General features: G+C 36.6%; 2 protein-coding genes across 8 annotated transcripts; both read left to right on the top strand.

The window, feature by feature from the left end:
- The first annotated feature begins 1,755 nt into the window (after nt 1–1,755).
- LOC114724720 (nucleolin 1) lies at nt 1,756–22,346 on the top strand. 7 transcript variants are annotated; one of them, XR_003738347.1, is made up of 25 exons: nt 1,756–1,995; nt 2,111–2,159; nt 2,504–2,655; nt 2,807–2,905; nt 2,992–3,126; nt 3,213–3,329; nt 3,416–3,541; nt 5,331–5,384; nt 5,481–5,537; nt 5,626–5,717; nt 5,790–5,907; nt 6,290–6,378; nt 6,500–6,545; nt 9,617–9,708; nt 9,801–9,918; nt 15,637–15,725; nt 15,822–15,870; nt 16,260–16,351; nt 16,497–16,614; nt 17,092–17,180; nt 17,266–17,353; nt 17,629–17,720; nt 18,837–19,138; nt 19,637–20,777; nt 21,964–22,346. XR_003738347.1 is itself a non-coding variant. In XM_028911149.1 (24 exons), the coding sequence occupies exons 1-23, from the start codon at nt 1,963–1,965 to the stop codon at nt 19,099–19,101; spliced, it is 2,253 nt and encodes a 750-aa protein (XP_028766982.1). In that variant the 5' UTR covers nt 1,758–1,962; the 3' UTR covers nt 19,102–19,138; nt 21,964–22,346. The 7 variants fall into 7 exon arrangements, 6 of the variants coding, with proteins under 6 accessions (XP_028766985.1, XP_028766987.1, XP_028766982.1 ...); XM_028911149.1 differs by lacking the exon at nt 19,637–20,777 and having other exon boundaries at nt 1,758–1,995; nt 15,828–15,870; XM_028911148.1 differs by lacking the exon at nt 19,637–20,777 and having other exon boundaries at nt 1,759–1,995.
- A 2,030-nt stretch (nt 22,347–24,376) lies between these two features.
- On the top strand, nt 24,377–25,903 carry LOC114724745 (ammonium transporter 3 member 1-like). Its single transcript, XM_028911186.1, has 2 exons — nt 24,377–24,964; nt 25,052–25,903. The coding sequence occupies exons 1-2, from the start codon at nt 24,377–24,379 to the stop codon at nt 25,901–25,903; spliced, it is 1,440 nt and encodes a 479-aa protein (XP_028767019.1).
- The last annotated feature ends 492 nt before the right edge of the window (nt 25,904–26,395 follow it).

Raw genomic sequence — 26,395 nt, 5'->3', positions numbered from 1 at the left:
AATATTATTAATAATATATATTAAAATTACTTATTTGTTTGAATCTTTACTATTAATAGAGGTATTTTGAAAAAAAAAAATCGAACCTACAACTAACTATTATATTAAGCATCCAATGCATAAGTTTTATCAAATTCTAATCATAAAAGGAGCTAACATGAAAAATGTTAATTTTTTTTGCCAACCATAAAAAATGTTAATAAAAAAAAAGTCAAAAGGGTTTCTAGAGTGCCGGTATGGCCGTATCTTTAGTTTTGAAATCCGGATGGCATAAAAAATTAATACAAAAAGATATATTTAAATATTAATTATAGAAATAAAATTGATAAATACTTTATTAAGTCCTTATTATAACCTTTAAATAACTAATTTAGGAATAACTAATAATTAGTTAAAAGCAATAAATAACTTTAAAATATATTTTTGTTTCTAAATATACTCTTAGAATAAATAGAAAATAAAATGAAAAAGAATGTATAGAAAAATATGTTAAGAAAAAAATAATTAAAGATAATATTAAAAAAAAATTAAATACTAAGACAAATCTAAATTGAAACTTATAAAATGAGTCACACTCTTTCTTAAATTTAAAACTTATAAATACAAGCTGAAAGAGTTATGCCACGTTTGATATGATGGAATTGGGAGGTATGGAAATGGAAATGGAATTGATTTCCATCAAGATGTTTGTTTGGTATGATGGAATTGGAAAATTTTCCAATTCCATTTCCACCAAAAGTGATGGAATTGGCCTCCACCCTCACACCCCAAGATCTGTAATTCCATCTCCCTGCTTTTGTTTTTACCCTCCTTAACTAGATGTAAGCGAAAGTTCGAAGGCCTTCAAGCTTATCGCCAGCGACTACCCACCTTTGCTCCAACGACCTTTAAGCTCATCACCGGCGACTATCGACCTTTGTTCTGACAGCCTGAAGGCGATAGCAACGGCTACCTTTTAGAAGTCTTTATCTTTTGACCCAAACTCTGTTCACCTAATCTTCAAAGTAAGCTCTGATTTTATAGTTTCAAATCTAACAAAATGGACAAAATCATTGAAAAATTAACCTTTGAAAACATGGGTCGTCAGTTCTAAAAAAATCGTTTGTTCTGAAACTTGATCAATTTTTGTATCTGTGAAGAAAAATGATTTTTACTTCTTTGGTTGAAGTTCCATCAATTTTTGCATGTTAGAAGAACCATGATTTTTGCTTCTACATGTGCGTTTCTTTTTCCTGGTGATAATCGATGCTTGTGGATTGATTATTTACGCCACATTGTTGATGATGTTGGGCAAAGACTCCTTGATGTTAGATTCGAGTGGCGGAGGAGCTGCTTTTTCTTTTTGAATTCTTGAGGGTGTTTTAGTATTTACACATTTTAATATATATTTTAATTAAAATTTAAATTAGATTTCCATACTTATAGCAAACATATTTTCAAACCTCATATCCATCTCCATTTCCATTTCTATACCCATCTTCATCTCCATTTCAATTTCCATCAAAATCAATTCCATGATACCAAACGGACCCTTATTATGAATTACTTATTAAATGACTTATATTTTGTATCAAGCTATTTTCTAGCTTGCAAAAAACCCCATCTGGCTGGGGTATATAATTTTTTTAACTAACTTTAACTAGTTTTCTTTTTATTAACACTGAAACTTTTTTTGAAGTCCCCCGGTCCCAACGCCCTGCGCCTTTGTTGTCTACCTGGTGGAGCATTTTCTATGCACTCTTTTTTATGTATCCTGCGGTGATAACCAGGTGGAGTCTACCTGGCGTCCGATGATCAAGAATTTGTTTTGTTTTGTTAGGTCTTTTTCTTTTTGGTTTTTAGCCAGGCAAACTTGGAGCATGAGCGGCTCTGGCAGTCAGTGATCGAAATTCCCACGGGCCAAAAACCCTTAAACCCCTGTATTTCATTACTCTTCTCGTCTCTGCGGTATCTGCCTCCAGCATGGGCGAGTCTGGCAAGAAATCAGATCTCGGTGTATGAAATTTGGCGAACTGGTTCATTTTTCCCCATTGGATGACTTGTTTGCAGAAATGTCAATTATGGTTTAGGATGAGAAACTTGTCTGCTAATTGTTTTCAATGACTTATAGTTTGACGCTGCTGTTGCTGGAGTCTCACCATCGAAGTCTGCCATGATTGGTATGGAGAATTCGTCTACTCTTGTGCTTCGATGCTCTTTTCGTCAATTTTGTATTTCGACATTATTTCTTGGGAAATTTTTTTCTTTTCAACTGTGTGTATTGTTCTCCTTTCGTTTCCATGACCGTAGTGAGCCCACACCGTTGCTGCTATGGTGTATTTAATTGATAAATCCAACTTTTGGTGTGAGATCCTGACACGATAGGATTATAATTTTCTCAAGTCTCAATGATTCAATTGTTTTGAAGATTTGATTTGAAATGGTGTAAGTTTAGCTTATTTTAATTTTTTTCTTTTGATAGAAACTTTCATGTGGTTGTTTCCGTACTTTGATATTGATATAGGAAAGAGAGAAAGTGAAGATGAACCTGAGAAGCAAGTGACTGCAAAGAAGCAGAAGAGAGACTGGGATGCTGAAAATCAAAAGAAGGAAAGTAGTTCAGATGACTCCTTTTTAGATTCTGCAAACTCAGATGAAGATTCTGCTTTGAATGATGTGAGTGAGCAAGTTGCTTATGAGTTATGACACTATAAATAGTGACTGTTTTCAAAATAGCAAGGAGATATTCTTATGTTGATTGGATTCCCTTGAATGCCGCCTTTCAAACTTCTGATACTTTCTGGGCATTGTTTTTTATGCTCCGTAGTCCAACGTAGCCCCTGCTGAAGGTAAGAGTGGGCCCAGTGCTGTACGGAAGAAAGGCGAATCAAGATCAGATACCGGGAGTAGCTCAGTTGATAAAGATGTAAATAATGAGATCCTCTGGGCTACTCATTTTTAATTTTTTCAAATATTTTATCCTAATGATGATATTTGGCTGATGGTTTTTAGGATATAAAAATAGAAGCAACCATAGTGCGTGAGAAATTGCCTAATGCTGGTGAGAAAGAGCCTGCTAAGAAAGTTGATTCAAGCAAACCCTCAGGCTTAGATTCTGACAGCAAAACTAATGAGGATATGGACAATGTAAATTCAGGGTTACTGAATTCTGTTTAATAGTTGGATGTTTTGACTGCAATTTAGTATTTACGAATTAGTGGTTAAAATCCCAGGTAACCACATCATCGAAGAAGTCGCTTGCTACTTCTGCTGCAGGTAATAATAAATCCACTCATAAGTTTGTGTCAAGCAATGACTCATCCCTGGATAGTGGCTTAGATGAGGATGATGTAAGTCTTATATTGGGCTTTTCTCTGATCGTTCTTGTCCAATTGATTGACTTGTTGTATAATCTTTGCTCTTACTGTCTTGTCAGGTTCAGAAGACACGCGTAACGTCATCATCTAAGAAGCTGCTTGCTTCTGCAGTTGTTCAAAGGGAGGGAATTGGGAAAAATGAGAACCCCTGCTATGGATCAAGAGAAGGATTTGATGAGTGCAATGTAAATTCGGGCTTTGTTGAGAAATTTATCTAAATGGAATTCCTTTGTTTTGGAGTTAATTATTATGTAGAGTCTTGGGCCTGTTGTTATCTAAGTTGTGAATTTATTATTGTTTAGGATTCCTGTAGTTATTGAAGAATCAGCTGATGAAATTGCACCTCAGTGATAATCTTATTTGTGGAATTAGGTTTACATAAATAACCTATGTAGAAGACCACAGATCTGCCTTATTTTACGGAAAATACAGGGAAGATAAAGACATATCTATAAAACAGGAAAACAGGTGAGAGGTACATGTCAGCGCTTAAACTATTCAATCACTGATGAGGGAAATTATATCCAACAAAAGAATAAGATAAATAAATATTCCAGTGTCTAAACTACTCAAAATAATGGTTGAAATATCCTAACTCTCAACACTCCCCCTCAAGTTTTGCATTCTAGATATCGATCCCGCCCAACTTGGATTGCAATTTTTCAAACGTTGTATTGTGTAGGAGTATGAATGAGTTAATAACACCTGTATCAGTATTCTCTTTAATGAAGTTGATGAATACCCCAAGAAAATATCTTTATTGGATTCTGGGTCATCATTGTTATGTTTAAAGTTGTTTATTGGTTAAGCTCATCATGGTTTAATGAGCTATTTAGTGACTGGTCCTTGTTTGAATACAGCTTTTCATATTTCTGGTCCAAGTATGAGGCAAGTTGTCTTAAGTTTAGGCTTTTGGCTCCCTATTCAAATATAATAAGAAGTGTTATGATCATCATTCTGCCACAAGTAAATTTTATGAGCATTTTAACATGATAGAAATCCAAGAATTGTGTTAATGGGTGCCCTTGTGAGAAACCCTAGAGGAAAACTAGTTGAGAGATGGTCAAGAAAACTATTAAGGAGTAAAAAATCAAAGTCATATCAGAGTTGTGTCATTGTGATTAGACAACATGGTCAAGGAGAGCAGTTGAAAGAATTTGAGGAGGCCTCTCATGAAAAGTAGGTCAAGAATCTGGGAATTTGTTGTTTGTCAACCAAGGATGTCATTAGAGGAAGTACTAGCTGTGATAGATTTGTTGTAGTTGAGTATAAGCGTTTGACCCTTTAGTGATGGTACACTGTCTTGTGTACAATTATGTATTCATTTCTGAAGATGTTAGAGTTTAATAGGTCTCTGATTCTCGTTCGTTGAAAGCTGAATTGTTTTAAAAGAGGGGCTGCTACAACATGACAAATGTGTGTACAAGTCTTCCCACGTGTCATATTTCTGTTCTAATCCTGAGTTCTACAGGGTAATTAGCCGTGAGTCATAGTAACCATTTTGGTGCTCCTGCCTTCTTGTAGTTGTCGCTGGATGCTTGTGTATTTAGGATACAAAACCTAAGGTCCTTCGTTTATTGTATTGTACATGCTTTCTTGTCTCAATAAGAATCAATTTTTTAAGCAGAAACTAAATAAATGTCTTTACAGGGATGAAAGAGTAGACATGCTCCGGGGGGGGGGGAAGAGTTCCATTGGTTTATTTGTAAATTACAATGTAGAAAGTGGTACATGTCATTTAATTCATGCTGTACTGCTGTTGTTCATCTTCCCAATAATTTAATAAAAGCTGAACTAATGTCACTTTTTCATGACTTAGTTCTAGATTGTAAAGGTTTTGATATTGGGTAGTCAGTCTTGATGGTTCAAATGTTTTGCTTTTGACAGGGATGAAACTTTGAGAATTGGTAATAATGCTAGCTAATTCGCTATATGTTGAGGCCATGCAGTGACTGTGGCTTTTGTTAATTACAGGTTTCAGAAGGAAACGAAGAGATCGAGGAGAAACCTTGTACAACTCAGAAAGATGTATGTGTATCATTGTATTTGTCTGTGTCTGCTAAAAGCTAAATTTATTTAACTTCATGATCACTTGTAGATATAATGGATGCTGGTATGGATCAGGTGAAAGATGAAGAAATGGTTGATGTTACCTCAATGGGAGCAACTAGAAAGGGAGTTGTAATTGACAGATCTCTTTTCTTATTTCCCTTTGTATATCAAAATGATCAACCAGTGATATGATATGTCATTCCCTCAAATTTTGCAGCCTAAAACAGCGTTGACTTTAGAAAAACAAAATGCCACATCGAAAAAGATATTTGTTGGGAACTTATCATTAGAGATGAAAAGGGCCAATTTGTATGTATAATTTCCTGTGCAAATGCTTCACATATTTTCTGTATTTCTTTCTCTGATTCCAACATTGTTCAGGGAAAATCTATTTAAGGGTTGTGGAGAAATTGTTGATGTCTCGTTTGGTTTATATCGTGATGGGACTTTTAGAGGCTTTGCTCATGTTGAGTTTGCCACTGAAGAAGCTGCACAGAATGTAAGCATTTTTCATGTTGGCATTTGTCATATTGCTTGATGTCAAAGACAAACTTTGAAAGGATTCCGACGTCTAAAAACAATAAGAAAAATGAATGTTACATAAATTTGTGGCAATCCTAGCTAAATAGCTTAAGCTATTTTGGTGAAATGGACAAGCCTATACAAAGATTAATAGTAAATGATAACGGTTTAAGTTGGTATCTCTTTCTTGCTGTATGCTGTAAGTTTTCACTTATAATCTTGCCTAAGCTGTCATACCTTTTAGACTGGTCTGTTCTTATTTTTGTTGAGTCCTTGTATTAGTGTGCAAAGATGACAAGCTTCTTCTATTTGTTTGTATCCAAACCTTATTGAGTTAAAGAACCTTTACATAATGTTAGGCCCTTATGTTGAATGGGAGTGAGCTGTTAAGACGTTTTGTCAGAATTGAGATAGCCCGTGAAAAGTTTGCATATACCCCTAATAGCAGGTATTTATGATTTGACTGCTTTTTTTTTTTTCCATGTCTAAATTTTTTATATCTTGCTCGCACATCTTACTTTTTAATTTTTAATAGTATTTTTGGTATAAATTTTTAATTGTATGAACAGGAACAACACATTGAAGGGTTTTCAAGCATTCTCTGGAGATGGTGAGGTAATTTTATCTCTTGCAAATATGGTTGTTGCTTTTCCATGCGTGTCTAGTTCTCAATGGCATGTTGTAATTTTTGTATAGGCTTGTCCATTCCAGCTAAATATCAGCACCTCATCTATGTTCCTGGTTCCTCTATTGATGAGAGGAAAAAATAATGCAAAAAAAAGTTACTAAGACAGAGGATATAAATCCTCTACAAGAAAACGCTAATAGGAAATAAAACATTTCAGTCTCTAACTTAGAGGAGCCTGGCAATCACTTTGAAGACTCACAAGGGACATCTCCCGAAAGAAAGGCCTCATTACTTGCAAAGCTGCGGTGTGACTATTAATCAACGCATTATGTATTGCTTCCCAGCTATTGCTTCATGGATGAACCAATTGTATTGAGTGCAGTCTGCATATAGTGGCATGGTATAGTCATTATTGAAGATGGGTGGATGTATCAACTATTGAATGAGATTGATCTTAAGACCTAAGTACTTGCAAAGCTGCGATGTGACAATTAATCACATCATGTACTGCTTCCAACCTAGTGCTCCATGGATGAACTGATTATATTGGGATTGATTGTCATTTTGTTCTTTATAAGATCCAAGGAAAGTTTACCTCTACATGATATGTGAGGACCAATGATCAATTCAAGTATATTTTTGCCAAAGCTTTGAGTGAACTTCAAGTGGATAAAAAAGATGCAAAAAGTCTTGTGGAGATTAGTTGACGAAATAATTTCAGCCCTAATGTTGGTACTCTTTTTACTGAAGCTTCTGGTCTTTTAAACAAGGTCTCAGAACTGGGAAGCCATTTTTAGCTATGAACCATGTGAGGCAAATAGAGTTGTGGACGCTCTTGCTAGATAAGGTGCTCTTTATGATCATTTTTGGTCTAATGAGACTGCTTCCATTTTCATGGGTGACTCTGTGCTTTCTTATGCTTGGGATCCATTCCCTCTTGTAATTGGGCTTAGCACATTCTGTTTTTTTCCAAGAAAAATTTAGTGGATTATGTTTATAACAAGTTGGACACGACTAATATTTATGCTCCAGTTTGAGGGGCAGTGTTCTGTACATATCTAATTTGTATGTTAGAATAGTCTATAACTAATAGCCATATTTATTGGCTTAATTGTAGTAGTGGTTTGTAATTAGTAGTATTAACTCCCAGGAGCCTCGTTTTAGAAAAGAAAAGAAAGGTAAAAACAAAACCAGGAGCCTCAACCTTGTATATAAATTGACAAAATGTTTCAAATAAGTTTAAGGCATTTTCTTCAGTCTTTGTTCATTAATCACAACTAACAAGATTGGCTTCTGTGTCGTTGATGAGTTCTTTTTCCTTCATTTCTACTCACTTTGCATTCATTAGAGCACAATTATTGGTGGCAAGTTCTAAAAACGAGAACAGACACTTCATTTGAAGTGTTACGGAACTTGAGCAGTCTAAGTGGTCACTGTGGCGCATCACCACAGAAACACAGCTTGAAAGGGATCTCCCTTGAACATTGGAAAACAGTATTGCACTTTCCAGGATCATCCAGCATCGTGACTGATCTGCAGAACTGTAGTATTTGGGAACATCAAGGACAGACCTGATGCAGTCTTTTGTTTGAGAATTTTTCTTGTAACCTTAAGGTTATTGACTCAAATGAGATGATCAAATGGAGGGGCAGGGAATGTAGACTCATGTGGAGCATGCTTTGCTCTGCCTCATAAAGGCTCTGCTGGTGAAGAGCTGTGATTCCGTGATGGCTTAATCATTATTACAGAGGACTTTGTCCTTGATTATTTGCAAGATTAAAAAGTCCACCGCTATTGCTGTTGCCCTTCACATTTATTTAGACCTCTCAATCAATCCTTGCAGCTGTCATTTTTGGGATGAGTCTCCAATATACTGTCGAAGTCAAATACAAGAGAAGAAGGTTGAAAGGTCTACATCTCAAGGAGGGTTTTTCACCCCATGGCTGAGGGTATACTGTTGTTAGTGGGAGGGGATTGGTTTAATCCAGAATCATCTATTGGCATGTTGCAGCAGGGTGTTGGTCTCTGGGGTATTTTGGTCACTATACAACAGGTATATGGTTTCTTATCAGCTGCTGCAGATTGGCAATGGGCCCAAGGGTTGCTGGTTGGAACTTTCTTACTTTTTAGGAGGAATTATTGTTAAGCAAGATCAGTAGTTAGTACAATTTCTTAGCGATTCTTTTCTATTAGAAAGGATTCTGGTTAAAGGAATTAGATGACTTGTACTTGCCTATAAATAAGGGGTGAACTGATGTGATTATGGTATTGAATGATATTATGAGTAAATTGTACTCTGTGCCATGTTTGTGATAAGTTCTCACCAGGATCTACACCCATCAAATAGTGACGCAAGATGCAACAAGCTATAACTATTTTCTTCTTTACGATGCCATAACTAGGTTTGTGTTTTTTGAAGGTTAATAAATAAGTATTTTTCCTTTTTTAAAATTCCAAACCCACTTCAATATTTTGTACGGATCAATAATGGTGGTTAAATTGTTCATGACGATTTTGAGATGGATTTCCACCTCTTAGCATAATTCTAGCGATTACAAGATATAACTTCCCTAAAAACAATTGGAGGTTCATTAATGTATAATATCTTACTGGCTAAATTGCATTTGGCAAGATTCCTTTTGGAAGTGTCAGTGGATATTGATATATTGGCAGATGTTATTCCTTCTTACCTTGGCAACACAGACATAAAATAGACAGGGCATAAATTCTAAGATAATTGCACTGTTCAAAAATTATGATGAAAAATGTGAATTAAACTTTTTTAATAGCGAAATGAATAAATATGTTTGGTTTTGTGATGATTATGGTAGCCATGCATAGAATAATTAGGGGTGTTTTTAGCCATCAATAATTCATATAGCAGAAAATGGTCACATATAGTTGTGGGGTACTCATGTAATCTGTGTCCCCATAAATTTAATAGAAACTAAACTAACCTCGCTTCATTATATTGAGGGCTGCAATAATTACTGCTTGCGTTTCATGAATGAAAATGTTGACTCATTGATATGATATTTCATTCCATGAACTTTTGCAGCCTACAATGTTAGCTACTTCAAAAGAACAAAATGCCACATCAAAGATGCTATTTGTTGGAAACTTGTCATATAGCGTGGAAAGGGCGGATTTGTATGTATTATTTCTCTATCAAATGCTTCACATATATTTTTTGCGCATGCACACGCAGAGATATATATAGTCTGATCCTGACTCTTGTTCAGGGAAAATTTATTTAAAGATTGTGGAGAAATTGTTGATATTCGATTTGCTACAGACCGTGAAGGGAGGTTTAAAGGCTTCGCACACGTTTTGTTTGCCACAGAGGCAGCAGCACAAATTGTAAGCATTTGTGATGGAAAATGGAAGATCTATCCTAGGATTAGGAAAATCTAATATTAAATTTATGTTATCTTTTTTTAAAAGTTGGGATATTGATTTATTTTGAATTAGGATATATATTCTTTTAAATAAATTTAGTTGGAATTGGATTTATCCTATTATCTTATCCTATCTTATCTTATTTAATATTTGGTTTATTTTAAATTTGTGGAAAATCCTGAGATTAACTTCCAGGAATCAAGAAACTTTAATAGATTTTATTTCATTATATTTGATTCTTTCATACCTTGATTCTTTACCGTTAGGGCTTTTATTAGTTTTCCTTCTATAATTCTCTGACTCAGCGTATATATACTTCTGTACAATATGCTTTATGAATAAGAATATAGAATTTTCTAAATCTGCCTCCCTACTCTCATGGTATCAGAGTACGAGGGGGGAGATTACTTTGTTTAGTAATTGCCGACCTGACACACGATGCCTAAAGACATACCCACTGGGTCGACTTAGTTGAACATGGAGACTGAGCACTCGAACCCATCGAATTCTAGGATACCAACAACGACACTAAATTTTGAAGGGAACGCCGTTCTGATCGTTCTAGAGAAGGTGATTGGCGACAATTATGGGGAATGGGCACAATTACTTCAACTCACAGTCGAAGAAAGAGGCAAAATCGGCTACCTCACTAGCGACTCACTAACTTTCGCCAACTCACAACTCGCATGACTCTGGGAAACCAAAAATTTGATGGTGGCATGTTGGCTCATAAATGCAATGATTTTCACTATCAAATGCAACTTCATGTTCCTCCTTATGGCTAAGGAAATCTGGGACGCTGTCAACGAAGCCTACTCAGACGGAGAAAATGTTTTACAAGTCTTTGAAATTAAGACTAAATTGTGGTAGATGAAACAAGGTACGGGAAATCTCAATGAGTATTACTTAAACATGTTTGCATTGTGGTAGGAGCTAGACCTTTAGAGTGAAGAGTCTTGGAAATGCCTAGAGGATACTGCACAGTATAAGAAGAAGGTGGAGAAGGAACAGTTGTTTGAATTCCTCGTTGGAGTTAATGATGATCTTGATGCTGTAAGGGGATGTATTTTCAGCCAAATCCCTCTTCCTACTGTCCGAGAAGCCTTTGCTGAAGTAAGGAGGGAAGACTCACTAAAAAAGGTTATGCTTAAACCCCTCTCAGATTCTCCACTGAACCCTGGATCTTCCTCTGCTCTTTTCTCTCATGGCACTAATCAAAAGAGTTAGAAAACTAAACCTGTGTTTGAGCATTGTATGAAGACAGGCCATACTAAAGATACTTGTTAGGATATTCATGGGAAACAAGCAGGCTGGAAGCCCAGAAGAAGGAAAGGAAGAGGCTATGTCACCGAAAAAAATGATGATAGACCTTTAACGTCCCAAAGCATACCCAGCGAGCAAATCTCAAAGCTGATAGAGATTCTCTCTAACCTTCAACCCACGGGACAAGCAACACCCAGTCAATCTCAACCTACTGCTACTATGGTCTATAGAGGTAACTTTATGTACGCTTTGAATGTTATCCAAAGCCTATGCTCTGGTAGGTGCTGGATAGTTGACTCTAGTGCTTCTGACTATATGACTGATAATCGTGCTTCATTTAATGATTATACTCCTTGTGATGAGCCCCTTAAAGTTAAGAGAGCTAACGCCTCTATGTCCCTAGTAGTGGGTATAGGAAATATTAAAATTTCAGACCAGATTACACTCTGCTATTTTACATGTCCTAAATCTGAAATGTAACTTGCTCTCAATTCATAAACTCACTAAAACCAAGAAGTGTCATGCTGATTTTTATGATTCTTATTGCCTATTTTAGGACCTATCAACAAGGAAGACGATTGGTTATGCTAAGGAATTTGATGGTCTATGCTATTGTGATAAAGCTTCTATGCATCCCAATACTAGTACTAAAGTTTCCCTTTCTAGTGATAGTGGCCTACTTTTGCTGCATAAACGCCTTAGGCACCCAAATTTTCAATATCTGGTTTAAATGTTTCCTTCAAATTTTTCAAATAAAGACATTTCTAAAATTTACTACAAAGTTTGTGAAGTTGCAAAGCACCAACGTACTACTTATCATGGGAATATTTATCGACCATCTACTCCTTTTTCAACCATTCACAGTGATTTGTGGGGACCTAGCTGTATTCCTGATCGAACTCATCACAAATGGTTTATAACCTTCATTGATGATCACTCTAGAGTGTGTTGGACGAACTTGTTAAAAGAAAAAACCGAGGTCTATTATGTTTTTATAAATTTCTTTCAAATGATCAAAAACCAATTTCAAACTTCTATAAAAATCCTTCATACAGATAATGGTTCAGAATATATTAACAAAACTCTTGGTACCTTTTTACAACGAAATGGCATTATTCATAAACATTCCTACCCCTATACTACTCAACAAAACGGCATTGTTGAAAGAAAAAACCTCCACATTTTGGAAGTAGCACGCACCCTCCTCCTCAGACACGACGTACCACAATTCTACTAGGGCGATGCCGTCCTCACTGCCACTTTTCTCATCAATAGAATGCCTAGTAGACCCTTGTCCTTTCAAACACCTCTTGAAGTATTACAAAAAAAGCACTATGTTCCCTATCTTCAAAACAACCTTCCTTTAAAAGTTTTTGGTTACACTATTTATGTTCATCTGCATAACCAATGAAAATTGGATCCATGAGTAGTCAAATGTATCTTCATAGGCTACTCGAGCTCTCGTAAGGGATACAAATGCTATGACACTAAAAGAAAACAATTATTTATCACCAGTGATGTTACTTTCCATGAGTTTGAACCTTTTTACTAGACCACAATTCAAGGGGAGAATGTGAGGGAATTGCAGTCTCCAAAAAGGGAGAACAATAGCACCCAACCTTACTTAGAATAAGAACCTCCTCTCTCTTTTGAAACCTTTCAAAATGAGAAACAGACCCAAAACAAGGGGGATAGACAACCTCAAAACAAAACCAAGGTCAATAAAGACTTTAACAAATTTTGTAGTGGACGAAATAAAACTAACAAGTCTTCAAGTTCTGAGCATCACCAGGAATTTGAGATGTTGGCAGATCTTGTCCCCAAGGCATTTGATGAGTCTGCTGCAAATGATGCAGATTATGAAGAAAGTACAGGAGTAGATCTGGACCTTCTAATTGCCTTGAGGAAGAAGCCAAGAAGCTGCACGAAACACCCAATTGAAAGCTATATTTCCTACAAGGCTTTATCACCTCAATATGGAGCATTTGTTAGTAGCCTAGACAACACTGAAACACCAGCAAATATTGAAGAAGAAGAAGGATGAATCCAAGAGGAAAGATGAAGAATAAGAAGAAGAAGACGAAAGTGAAGGGGATGATATTGATAAAGGCGGTACTAAAGGCTTGTGGTGAAACCCATCTATCTCTACCACATAAGGCCTAACATTGCGTTTGTAGTCAGTGTAGTAAGCCAACACTCAACATGCCCCAAAAGAGAAACATCTCAAGGCAGTCTATAAAATCCTAAAATATTTGAAAGGCACTCTAGGCAAAGGTATATTGTATGAAAAATCCAATAAGCATTCACCAAAAAAAAAAAAAAAAAATCCAATAAGCAAAGTGTTGAGACATTCACAGATGTTGACCATGCAGGTCTCATGGGAATAGGAGATCCACGATAGGATATTGTGCCTATATTTGGGGAATTCTAGTAACCTAGAGAAGGAAGAAACAAAATGTGGTATCACGAAGCAGTGTAGAATCAGAGTATCGAGTTATAGCGCAAGTGACATGTGAAATAATCTGGATAGAAAGAATCTTAGAAGAACAGAAGATTCAAATAGAGTTCCCCATGAAATTGTACACTGAGAGCATGGCTGCTATAAATCTATCCCACAATCCGGTTCAACATGACAGAACCAAACATGTAGAGGTGGACAGACACTTCATTAGAGAAAAGATTGATAACGGACTGGTTACCCTTATTCATGTGCCCACATGGAGACAAATAGCTGATATCTTTACAAAAAGACTCCACAAAGAGAAATTTGAAGAGTTTGTGGGCAAGTTGGACGTGATTAATATCTATTATCCAACTTGAGGAAGAGTGTGGAAAATCCCGAGATTAACTCCTAGGAATCAGGAAAATTTAATAGACTTTATTTCATTATATTTGATTTTTTGATATCTTGATTCTTTACTGTTAGGGCCTTCATTAGTTTTCCTTTTATGCTTCTCTAACTCAGTGTATGTATACCTCTGTACAATATGCTTTATGAATAAGAATATAGAATTCTCCAAATTTGCCTCCCTACTCTCAAAATTTGAATGAAATTTAATCCTATTGTTTAGGATTGTGGTAGTTTAACTAGGATTATGAACAAGGATATATAACAACAAGCCTTAAAGTTACTTGGTAGTGTCAGCTACATGGATCGCAAAACACTATTATGCTCTATCAAGAATCAAATCTTCGTATATGTTGTTAACCAAAAAGTCTCATTGAACAGCTTCATTGAGTGTTTATTTCTATATTCCTCTGCTCCCTTTTTAGAGAACTCTATAATATTTAATCTATCCTTCTCATTAACATCTCTAATGATCTTCTTTGTATATGTCTGAATCATCTCAAAATAAATTTTTTACCCTTATTTCTTTAATAGAAGCCACACCAACACTTCCTCATATATGTTCATTATGAATCTTACCTTTTTCATCTATGATCACACATCCATCTTAGCATTCTCATCGCTGTTGCCCTAATTTTTTGCTCTTAGCCCTTTAAAGCCCAACATGCGCTACCATGAAGCATTGTTGGTCTTATAGCAGTTTGATAAAACTTCTCTTTATGCTTATTAGGTATTTTTCAATTACAAATAACTTTGGTAGCCTTTTTCCATTTGAACCACTCAACTTGTATTCTATGTCTAATATCTAGATCAACTTCACTATCTTTTTGTATAATTAATCTGAAATATAACTTTGCCACTTGTGGAATGATTTGATTCCTCATTTTAACTTCAAAATCACTTCTAACTTGCCTCTTGTCAAATTTGTAGTACATATATTCTGTCTTACTTCTATTTAGGTGAAAACCTTTCGACTCCATAATTCAAGTATAGAGTTAATCTTTTCTTTTGACTCAGTCATAAGAACTATATCATTATGAAAAAGCATACACTTAGAGATTTCTTCTTGTATAAGCTTAGTTAAAACATCTAAAATTAGGTTAAACAAGGTCTCAAAGAAGATTCTTGATAGAGGCCAATCCTTATAGGAAAGCTCTTTCTTATACCTCTTTGATGAATTGAATAAATTTGAGATTTCAGTTACTCTCTCTCCCCTGAGTTGTCCTTTTCTTCCTCCTTTCTTTTCTCCTCCTTTCCCATGCTGCTTTACATCAATATCTCCCATTACCACTTGTCATGGATGATAGCTTTAGTAGTGTCTATCATATTTAGCTCTTTATCTATACATAATTCCTTTCAAATATTAATGATAAAGGGTATAAGTTGATATTTCTGTCCTGATTTTTGCATAGCAGGTTTTCATTTATAATGTTGGCTGTGCAGCTATGCTTTAGTTTGGTCTTTCGTTATTTTCGCTGAGAACTCATAAAGTGCGAAGATGGCATGCTTCATTAATTTGTTTGTACCTAAAGTACATTATGCTGAAGAATTTCATCATGTAATATCAGGCCCTTATGTTGAACGGGAAAGAACTGTTGAGACGTTCTCTCAGGCTTGATCTAGCTCATGAAAGGGGTGTATATTCCCACAGTAGCAAGTATTTGTGAAACGCCCTTTTGATTGCCTTAATTTTTCCCCATTTCTACCTTGTATCCATGATTTCCTTATTCTGTTGGTTTGTTAATGATTGTAGCAACAGGAATGAATCATCCCAGGAGGATAAATCGTTAGGAGGGAATGAGGTAATTTTATCTTATTCAGTTGCCTGTTTTCTGATGGGATATTATTCATGCATATAAAAATTAATCAATTTTATTAGCTTATTTGTGATTCATAAACCGCTAGATGGGTGGTAGCATCTAGTTCAATTGGTTTATGTTGTTTTTCTTCCTACTACTTTAGTTCAATTCGTGCATAGAAACTAAACTAACCTTGCTTCTTAGGACCTATAGGTTGAAAATCTTTTAGGCGTTGGATGGTCAGTTTTGGTGGCTTAAATGTTTTGCCGCATGTACAAGGAGGAAATTTTTGACATAAATGTTTATTTCTTTATCTTATGATGAGGGCATGAAATAATTGTGACTTGTCTTTCAGTCAGTGATCTCATGCTTGATTCTATGAAATGTTACAGGCTAAAATGCCAGCTGCTCCAAAAGAACAAAATGCCACATCAAAGACAGTATTTGTTGGAAACCTGTCGTATAGCGTGGAAAGGGCTGATTTGTACGTACTATTTGATATGCAAGTTCTCGGTAGTTATTTCATACGGTGTCATGTAATTTTTATAGCTAACCCTACCTATGGGGTTAAGGCCTGCTATTGTATGTTTGTATGTTTATTGTTTACTTATGATTTCACCATTGTTCAGGGAAAATTTGTTTAAAGATTGTGGAGAAATTATTGATATCCGTTTAGCTACAGATCGTGAAGGGAGGTTTAAAGGATTCGGACATATTGAGTTTGCCACTTATGAAGCGGCACAAACTGTAAGCTCTTACCTCATAATGTCTAGTTCGCTCATCATTCAGAACCCTTTAAAAATCATATGATGGGGGTTTAGATTGTTATTATTATTAGGGAGAATTGCTATAAAGTTCCCAAGAAGAAATATAATTACTAAAAAATCTCGTTGACAACAAAGCAGCTTGCAATAACTAGTTGAACATAACTAACATTTATGTTCCAACCTCATTGATATCATATTCCATCATAGAGTCTATTCTATGGAAATGTTTGTCATAGGATTTAATATCATTACAAGTCTGTCTTCTTTGAGCAAGGGTTGACCATTACGAATATAGAGGGTACAAGTCGGTACTTCTCTCCTTTGTGCTTCTGAGCTGCTATACCTCTAAGCTTGTTCTGTCCCTACTTCTGCTGAGGTTTATTAATGTTCAAAGATGGTGTGCTTCATTGATTTGTAGACCATTTTGAGCTGAAGAATTTTTATCATGTAATGCTAGGCCCTTAAGTTGAATGGAAGCGAACTGTTGAGACAATATATAAGGCTTGATTTGGCTCATGAAAAGATTGTGCATTCTTTCAATAGCGGGTATTCACCAATACCTTCCTATCTTAATATTTCATCTCATTCTCTGCCTTACATCCACATCTTCACTTCTCTGTTTACTTGTTAGCATTCATGGGAACACGGAAAACTCTGGAAGTGTTGAGTCTCAAACAGTGTTTGTAAGGGGTTTTGATACATCTTTAAGAGAAGATGAGGTAATTCTATCTCAACCATATTTCTTGCTTTATTTCTTGTGGATAAGAATGATTCCAATTGAAGGGGACCTTTTGGTTAACAACCTATCTAAGGATTTGGTTGTTCAGAGAGCATAATAGCATCGTGCGATCCTTGTAATCGACCCCACTTAGTGTGATAAGGCTTGATGTTGTTATTTTTCTTGTGGACAATATTGCATGCACGTCTCATTATTTAAGGCATAATTTGTATTCTTATTTCTTAGTTGCTAATGACTCCAATTCTGTTCTTTCAGATAAGGACCAGTCTGGGAGAGCATTTCAGTTCTTGTGGACTAATTTCGAGGATATCAATTGCAAGAGATTATGACACTGGTTCTACTAAGGGGCATGTTTCTTTCATTGTTCATTGTTTATAATGGCCAATGTCTTAGTTAACTCGATAATATGTAGTAATAAACTCTGAAAATTTTTAACAAGCCTCTATAGTTTTATCTCATATAAGTGGGTGCTGTTATTTTTTGCATATGCCTTTCAGTCTTGCTGTCTTGACATTGCATAAAGGGAACAAAAACAATTTGGTATCAATCTAAGAATGTTGCGGATGTTAAAAATGGAGTAAAAATAATGTTTGGTAAAAAAAATTGTGTGGGACCCATAGCTAGTGGGCCCTTGTCTAATAGGCAAGGCTGATCCATGTGGATTGTTTAAGGTCTGTGGGAGATAGAGGGGTTTGTTTGCTGTATGTGCTTGGGGAGAAGAGTTTCGTGGAGGTTAGGCAATACGTGAGTTGAATGTTGGAGATTCCCTAGGCTCTTGAACTCGAATGCTAGAGGTGGTTTTATGTTTCTGTTGGTATTGTCCAGGCTATTGCCTTCTATTTTATCACTGTCTGTAGCTTAATCACTCTGTGGATTATTATCTATGTTTTAATATCAATTTTGGAGGTGAGTTCGATCATGGTGAAATTCTCTTTTAATATTTTTTTTTTTATGAAGACATACTTATCGTAGTTGAATTGATCATTGAAAGGTTTGTTAATAATTTTCAAAATTCTGTGCGAACATATAAAATGACAATAATAGAGATAACAGCTTACATGCTATATAAGATGCTTTTATAATTGAATGAGCTTTATTTTGTACTGCTAACCGAGTCAGAGGAAATCCTATAATTTATGATCAATTTTTTTTACTGAATAGTTTTAGAAGAATAAATTTCATGGCGAGAGTAAGAGTGGTATTCACATTTTTTATTACTTGACATAGTTATGTGTTGGCAAACATGAAAATATGATAATATAAGTTGTGTTGGTGAAGAATTGCAATGAAAAATGATAAATAGAAGTGGCAATATAGAAAGCATAACAGCAATATAATGATATAAAATTTAGTATTTGACTAGAATACGGAAGTATTTTTCTGTATTCTTGGTCAATTTGAATAATCATCATCAGTATATATAATTATTGCCCACCTTGGTTGTAAATGCGTGCTCGTTACAGGTATGCTTGGGTAGACTTCATGGACATTGATGGCTTAAACAAAGCACTAGAACTTGATGGAACTGAGGTTGGAGGTTATGTATTGTCAGTGGAGAAAAGAAGACCTCGGCGTTATATTCATGATGGTAGAGGTGGTGGTGATCAGTTAGGTGGATGGCGTGGTGGCGATCAATTTGGTGGATGGCGTGGTGGTGATCAATTTGGTGGGTGGCGTGGAGTTGGACAATGGGATCAGGGAAGAGGTTATGGCAGGAGGTGGCATTGAACGTCCTATAAATTAAGCCTCGTAGCAGGAGGCCCAGGTATAGTTTATGTACCCTGAATTATTAATTGATTGATTTCTATGCCAACTCCAGAGTCTCTCTAACGTGAATTCAAACTTTTTTTTTTTTTTTTTAAGGGGGGGGGTTGAAACTCCTCCGATTTATCTGTTAGCGTACGTCCTAAAAAGCAATCATGAGATGATTGTTATAACATGCATTGTACTAAGATTTGTTAAGAAGCAAAATCGAGTTATTATGTTCTGTTATATTTGTGCAATAAAAATCAATACAGGGAGAATTATAGTGAGGTCCTAAAGAAGAAAGATTATTATGAAAGTCCTAATGATGAGTGAGTAGTTGAAACCAGTTATTATTTCTTGTTCTGAAACTTGTTATTACAAGTTGCTCACTTGTTATGGGACACATTTTGTGAACATGTTCCTTCCATGGGACCTTACTGCAATTGTCCCATCAACATATGACTGCCCCTAGAATATATTCTTAGTAGCATCAATATATGCTGGCTGATGACTGTAGTCATGGATATGAGAGATATCAAATCAATACATGGGTGCTGGTTGGAGAACAAGGATGATGAGCTGATCCGCTATGATAATGCTGCATGGATTGATGGAAAGTGTCATCAATGATACTTATAGTAACTATAATGCATGTGGTCACCTTAGAGTTGAAGTCACTATGACTCGCTGCAATAGGAGTTGTACACTTTGGCGTCACGTTATCAAGTGATAGACATGGCCAAAAGGCAGTGGTTGAACTTGAATGTATCACAAATCATGTAGAATGATATCTGTGGGTTCCATGAATTAGCAGAGCTAAGAAATGCATGATTGTGGGTTATAAAAAGTTTTTAAAAGAAAGAAAAGACATGCGTGATTGTGCTCAGATGAATGAAATAGTGATATTGATTCATTTGGTTTTGATCAGTCTACTTGGGGATCAAAAAATGTAGCTTGAATCATAAAGACGACACATTCCATGCCTCAAGTTTAATCTGGATACTTGAATAAGGGGGAATAAGGAACATGGTTTACTAATGATGGACTAGATTTGTTGAATCATGGACATTCCTAGCACTTCGGTAACAGAAATATACCGCTAGCTGTCGCCCATTGTAATCTAAAGATCATTGCTGATGTAATAAGAACCTTCATAGTCCCACAAAAGAGTAGACGTAGACCAGGAATTAATTACGTAATTGGGATTAATGGCATGCATAATATAATTTCATTGTCACTATTTAGTATTGAACTAAGTTTAAAGAATATCATATTTAGTGTTGGGCTTAAATATGGGTTTCATTATTAATCGCGGCCAGACTAGGCTAGTAACTGAAGTTCCGTGGAATTATATTTAATAATCTTGGCTTTAATTATTAGCTACAATAACAATGGGCCAAAAATTAAAGCTCGAGAAAGTTATATTACATTACATTGAGTTTAATTAATTAGCGAAGCTAGAAATTATATACACCCTGCTTGCTGTCAAATCACTTAAGAGAGGGTGGGAGAGAATCTTGGGCATGCCAGCTGAGGTTTCTTCTGGCAGAGGTGAGGAGGGGAGGTCCAACCACCCCTGTAGATGCCATTGAGGTAATATGACTATTCCCTCGCAATGATTCAACAAGCAAGACTCGTGTCCTGCCTCCTGTCTTCAGGTATAACTTCGTTATTCTTCCTTCTGATTTATAGGTGTGTCCTAAGGATCTTTAGTGGAATTTGGACAAAAACTTAAATAAATCTCTGCTTGTGTAGTGTCCTCCAAATCCTCCATTGTCCCCGTTGTATGCAGATAAGTTACTGCCACCATTGGCTCTCAATCACGAGGTGCCAGATAACATGTTTGCCTCAATTTATTTACTCTCTTATTATTTTGGAGTTTTTAAATTTTCTTGTATCTGCATCATTTGATTTAAATCACATTGGTTTGTGAAGCTATAATGGCGTCATTTGGTTGATAGTAATAATTTAGAGCAGGTCTTTTGCAGATGTCAGGAAGTTCTTTTTAATATTGTTCATCTCTAGCAAAAGTTAGTCCGATCCTTGAAGTTCTATTCAAATTTCGAACTAGCCCTTCAACCTTTATTTTGGTTCAATGATTGATTATAGCAATTCTCAACGTCAAACAAGGTTCAATATCATTCTTTTTTGTTAACTCCATTTAAGGAATTGTCTGACCCGACTCAGGCATTGCTTACGGACAGAATGGCAGCAGAACTGACATGAAAATTATATCATAATTTATTTCTTAACCATCTTTTGTCTTTCCCTCATGTAATCCCCAGTCACAGTTTGGGGTTCATCCCTCACTCACACCTTCAAAGTGGAGAGTTGAGATTTGGATTTGGTAGTTCAATCTTTCACATCTTCTGTAATTTCATGAAACAAAAGGGTCAGTGCTTCTCAAGCATACTGTGATTGCGGTGATTCCACAGCGTCAATGACATCTCAAATGGTGGAGAATCCCGGTTGAAGATTTTGGGACTGTTGAAACAACAGGAATTACATTCTAAACATTACAAAACGTTAGAGACTAACGTGAAACCATTTGGAAGATGCAAGGGACTGTAAAGAAACCCTTTGGAAAATTATGAAGCACAAGGGTCCGTGGTATAGCTGCCCACCAAAAAAATAAATTCTGGGTAGTTCGAGTATTACTTCAAGAATTAAAAATGAAAGTTTGCCCTTACCTCGAATTAACTTCTTTGCCTCAGAAGATTCTATTTCATGCGAAAAAGGTTAATAATTCCATGTATGTATTTGTTGTCTGCCTTGTATAAATAACGTATGATTAGCATATTTGTGCCTGCACCGCCTTATGCCAAAGTGCCTTTTCATTCTCAGATGATTTTATTCTGTTGGATACGATTCTGGGGATCTGGATTACTTTTGCTGATGACGAGCGGCGCAGGAGAATACTTTTGCTCGAGTTCTGTTGCTTCTCATGAGAATCAAAGGGAGCACCATAAGCTACAGCTGGATTTGGGAAGTTTTGTAGTTATATAAACCTGGCAATGTTGTTAAAGAACTAGTATGTTGTAGCCCCATAATTATTGTGTACAGTATCTAGTGGATGATATTATGATGTTGAAATTGGAAATTGTCAAAGGCCATTGGTGTCCTCTGTACAAAAATACTTTCTGATTTTGGGTTAAATTAATGTATGTCTCGTGTAATGCACAAAATTTAGTCCTCTATACAAAAATACTTTCTGATTTTGGGTTAAACTAATGTGTGTCTCGTGCAATATAATAAATGAATCGCACTGATCATGATTTACTATTAGGACTATATTGTTTATGTCTCATGAGTGACGCGTTATATTAGAATTTTTATATTACGTATAATAAATATATAAATCATTAAACCTGATGAAATATAATGGGCAAGAATTTGAACTCAAATTTAAGCTAACCTCAATTCTTTTGGCCAAAAAAAAAATTTAAGCTAACCTACAGAAGACATTTATTATTCAACATAAATTATTAATAAATATGATAGGCGAATTAAGGTTTGAATCTTTATTGGAAAAAAAATACTCATGTTTAGTACTTGACGGTATTTTAAATAAGAGTGCCTCCAATATAAAACATATTTATTCATCGTGGGGCTATTTTCTCAATATTTATTATTCGGATTTTGAGGGGGGAAAATCATTTGGAATTACTTATAAAAGATATATGTTTATATGTAACAATAATATATTTATTGGGTTAATTAGAGATTTGAGAGGAAAAATCATATAACTGTAAAGGGTTTCTTTTTTGTCAATTAAAAATTGAGATCAAATGAATTTTCGTTTGACAAGGGTTTGATTCTCCAATATTAAGAAGTGGGGGGCCTCGTCAATGCATCACGAGACAACATGCGTCCGTACATACAAACATATTGCAATTGGGAAGAGAATTTACGTACTGCACTGAATCTGGAACAGAGGGGACAACTTATACACTACGTGGTACTTAATATAAAAGCTAATTAATTAATTTAAGTAAATTTAAAAAGTTTATTAAGTTAGTTATTTACGGTAAATAGATGTTATGTTTCTTAAAATATTCTTTCTAGTCATATGTACTTGGTAAAATAACCATTTGATGAAACATTTAACATGTGCAACTACTACAATAATTAGGGGTGTTCAAGGCCGGCCCGTTCCGGTCCCGGTCTTATTGGGACGGGACAAAAAAGGGACCAGGACGGGACGGGACACGGGACGGGGTCGTCCCGTCCCGGTCCCGTCCCGGTTCCTTTTTTTTTTAAAAAAAAATTTTAATTTTTTTAATTTTTTATATAATATCATTTTTTTCATATTTTTTTAAGATTTGAGACTATTGTATGGAACTATGGATATATTTATTTAGAGTTTTTATATTTGTTAATGATTTGAGATTATTGATGATTAGAATTTTTAGCAAGTTTTTATTGTGTTAAAAGCTTTTGTTTAGAGTTTTTAATAACTATTATATGTAATATTTTGAGCTTTTGTTTAAGAGTGCCCAAACAAATAAAAAAGATGTTTTTATAAGATTTAAGCTCAAAAAAATATAATTAAAAAAATTAGATTTTTTTTAAAAAAATTTAAAAAAATTTAAAAAAATAAAAAAAATAAAAAAAAATATTTCGGGACGTCCCGGATCCGTCCCGTCCCGACCGGGACCGGGACAACCCCGGGACGAGCCGGGACACGGGGCAGAAAATCTGTCCTGTTACTGTTCATCGGGACGGAACCGGGACGGGCCTGTCCCGGTCCCGATCCGTCCCGTGAACACCCCTAACAATAATTATTTTGAAAAAACCGGATAAACATGAAAAACGAAATGGATTAGGCTTTTATATTTAGAATTAAACCGGATACTAAACTAACTCTTATATTAAGAATCAGAGGTAAGATAAAATATAAAATAGGTCGGTATGACATTGACAATAACGGATGACGGGCTTTTTAGCTGAAATTGACGATCATAACATGAATTCACCAATGAGCGTGCATAGAATATAGCGTTAAGAAACATGGTTGGAATACCCGTCTGCATGTAAACAATAGTATTAGCAGCGAAGTGGCCTAAGACAAAGCAGCTGGACGACAATTGGAGAAAGCTAGCATGATGAGAACAGCTAGGCGTGAGAATCAAATTAAAAGTGAAGTCCTCCATATAAAACCCCGCTTCTTATGAACCATTCTTGCACTAGTCAGATTATTTCGCAGCGTACTGCTGGTCTTAATAGTATAGGTGACTGGGGGAATAAATTAATAAAAATGTCATATCCGTCAAACCTCGCATCCTCCCCAGCAAGCCCCGACTGGATGAGCAAAGCAGACAATGCATGGCAGCTCACGGCGGCGACACTAGTTGGGATTCAAAGCGTGCCCGGACTCATAATCTTATATGGAGGGGCAGTGAAGAAGAAATGGGCGGTGAACTCAGCCTTCATGTCGCTCTATGCTTTTGCTTGTGTTTTCGTCTGCTGGGTGACATGGGGTTACCGACTGTCGTTTGGGGATAAGCTGCTGCCATTCTGGGGAAAGCCTGCTCTGTCAGTGGACGAGAATTACCTCTTCAAGCAGGCTTTTCTTGGCCTGTTCCCAAACGCCACAATGATGTATTTCCAGGGCGTGTTTGCTTGCATCACCCTCATTCTCGTCGCCGGGGCCGTGTTGGGCCGCATGAACTTCTACGCCTGGATGCTGTTCGTGCCTCTTTGGCTCACTTTCTCCTACACCTTCACAGCTTTCAGCATCTGGTGTCCTGACGGCTTTCTGTCCAAGATGGGCTTAATAGATTACTCTGGAGGATACGTAATTCATCTCTCGTCCGGGGTTGCTGGATTCACTGCAGCATATTGGGTAAGCACCTAATTGATTAACAAATATGATGAAGGTGAGGGATGAAGAATAATAATGAAGTGGGTTGGTGGCTTGCCTTGCATGCAGGTTGGTCCGAGGCTGAACAAGGACAGAGAAAGGTTTCCTCCGAACAACATACTGCTGATGTTGGCAGGAGCGGGATTGCTGTGGATGGGATGGACGGGCTTCAACGGAGGAGACCCTTACTCGGTAAGCATGGACGCGTCCTTGGCTGTGCTGAACACGCACGCATGCACCGCCACCAGCCTGCTCACCTGGGTCGTCCTCGACGTCATCTTCTTCCGCAAGCCTTCCGTGATCGGCGCGGTTCAGGGCATGATCACCGGCTTGGTCTGCATCACTCCTGCTGCAGGTGTTGTGCAGGGATGGGCCGCCATCATCATGGGGATGTGCTCGGGCTCCATTCCCTGGGTCACAATGATGGTAGTGCACAAGAGATCTAAGCTGCTTCAGAAGGTGGACGACACTATGGCCGTGTTCCACACTCATGCCGTCGCCGGATCTCTGGGAGGCATCCTCTCGGGCCTCTTTGCGGAGCCGAAGCTCAACTTTCTGTTCTATGGCGCCTACAACAAATATGTGGGCCTCTTCTATGGTCTCCAAATGAGAGACGCCAAAACCGGCCTCCGACAGATGGGGGTCCAGCTGCTGGGGATCTTGTTTGTGACGCTGCTCAATGTGGTCGCCACCAGCTTGATATGTCTCTTCATTCGGCTGTTGATGCCTTTGAGGATGTCGGAAGAGGATATGGAGGTAGGGGACGAGGCTGCTCACGGGGAAGAGGCGTATGCCATATGGGGTCAGGGTGATAAGCTTGACAATTCCGTTTCCAAGTACGGGAGTTCCTTGTACGACGATATTGAGGCTGCAGATCAGGCCAGAAAGAAGCGCGCAGCTGCACAAGTTGAGATGACATAGAACATCCCATCCACTCTACCCCCTCTCGCAATAAGATCTATCCAGCTTCGCTCTGTTGGAAGCTTCTTCATTCCATATTAAGTATGACCCCTCTGCATTCGTTATTCAGAAATAACTAAGCACCGTTATATATAATGGCAGACATGCGTCATCTTAATTAGCATTTCAATAAGGCTCCCCTTTTCCTAAGCTATATGTGTAATCTTGAGCTACTGTTGTTGGACAGTGATTCTTGAGGACTAGCTAAAAGGAATAAATTTTGGATATCAACTCTAAGATATACAAGAAACTGGTGCGGTTAAAAATTACTTTCTTTATTTATTTTCTCAAAACGTTCCAGCTAACGAAAAGGTTGGCTGGAATCTATGACGAATTAAAATAAATTTCAAAAAGAAAAAAGAATTTCAAGTTAATTATTGCCTTTCATTATCTTATTAAAACTCTAATTAAATGGGCTTGTTTGGGCCGTAGTGGACCAGCCCTCCGATGGGC

The sequence above is a fragment of the Neltuma alba genome, unplaced genomic scaffold (assembly GCF_004799145.2).
Source record: "Neltuma alba isolate B1F8T4 unplaced genomic scaffold, ASM479914v2 tig00012197_pilon, whole genome shotgun sequence".
Taxonomy (NCBI): Eukaryota; Viridiplantae; Streptophyta; class Magnoliopsida; order Fabales; family Fabaceae; genus Neltuma; species Neltuma alba.
This window is presented reverse-complemented; position numbering and strand designations above follow the sequence as displayed.

Bases quoted from the DNA above. Each gene is read 5' to 3' on its own strand.
- LOC114724720 (XM_028911148.1), top strand. From the start codon at position 1,963: ATGGGCGAGTCTGGCAAGAAATCAGATCTCGGT. The intron at 5,538-5,625 runs GTAATTGACAGA...CAAATTTTGCAG, and splicing joins GAGCAACTAGAAAGGGAGTT to CCTAAAACAGCGTTGACTTT. The intron at 17,354-17,628 runs GTAATTCTATCT...CTGTTCTTTCAG, and splicing joins CATCTTTAAGAGAAGATGAG to ATAAGGACCAGTCTGGGAGA.
- LOC114724745 (XM_028911186.1), top strand. From the start codon at position 24,377: ATGTCATATCCGTCAAACCTCGCATCCTCCCCAGCAAGCCCCGACTGG. The intron at 24,965-25,051 runs GTAAGCACCTAA...CCTTGCATGCAG, and splicing joins GATTCACTGCAGCATATTGG to GTTGGTCCGAGGCTGAACAA.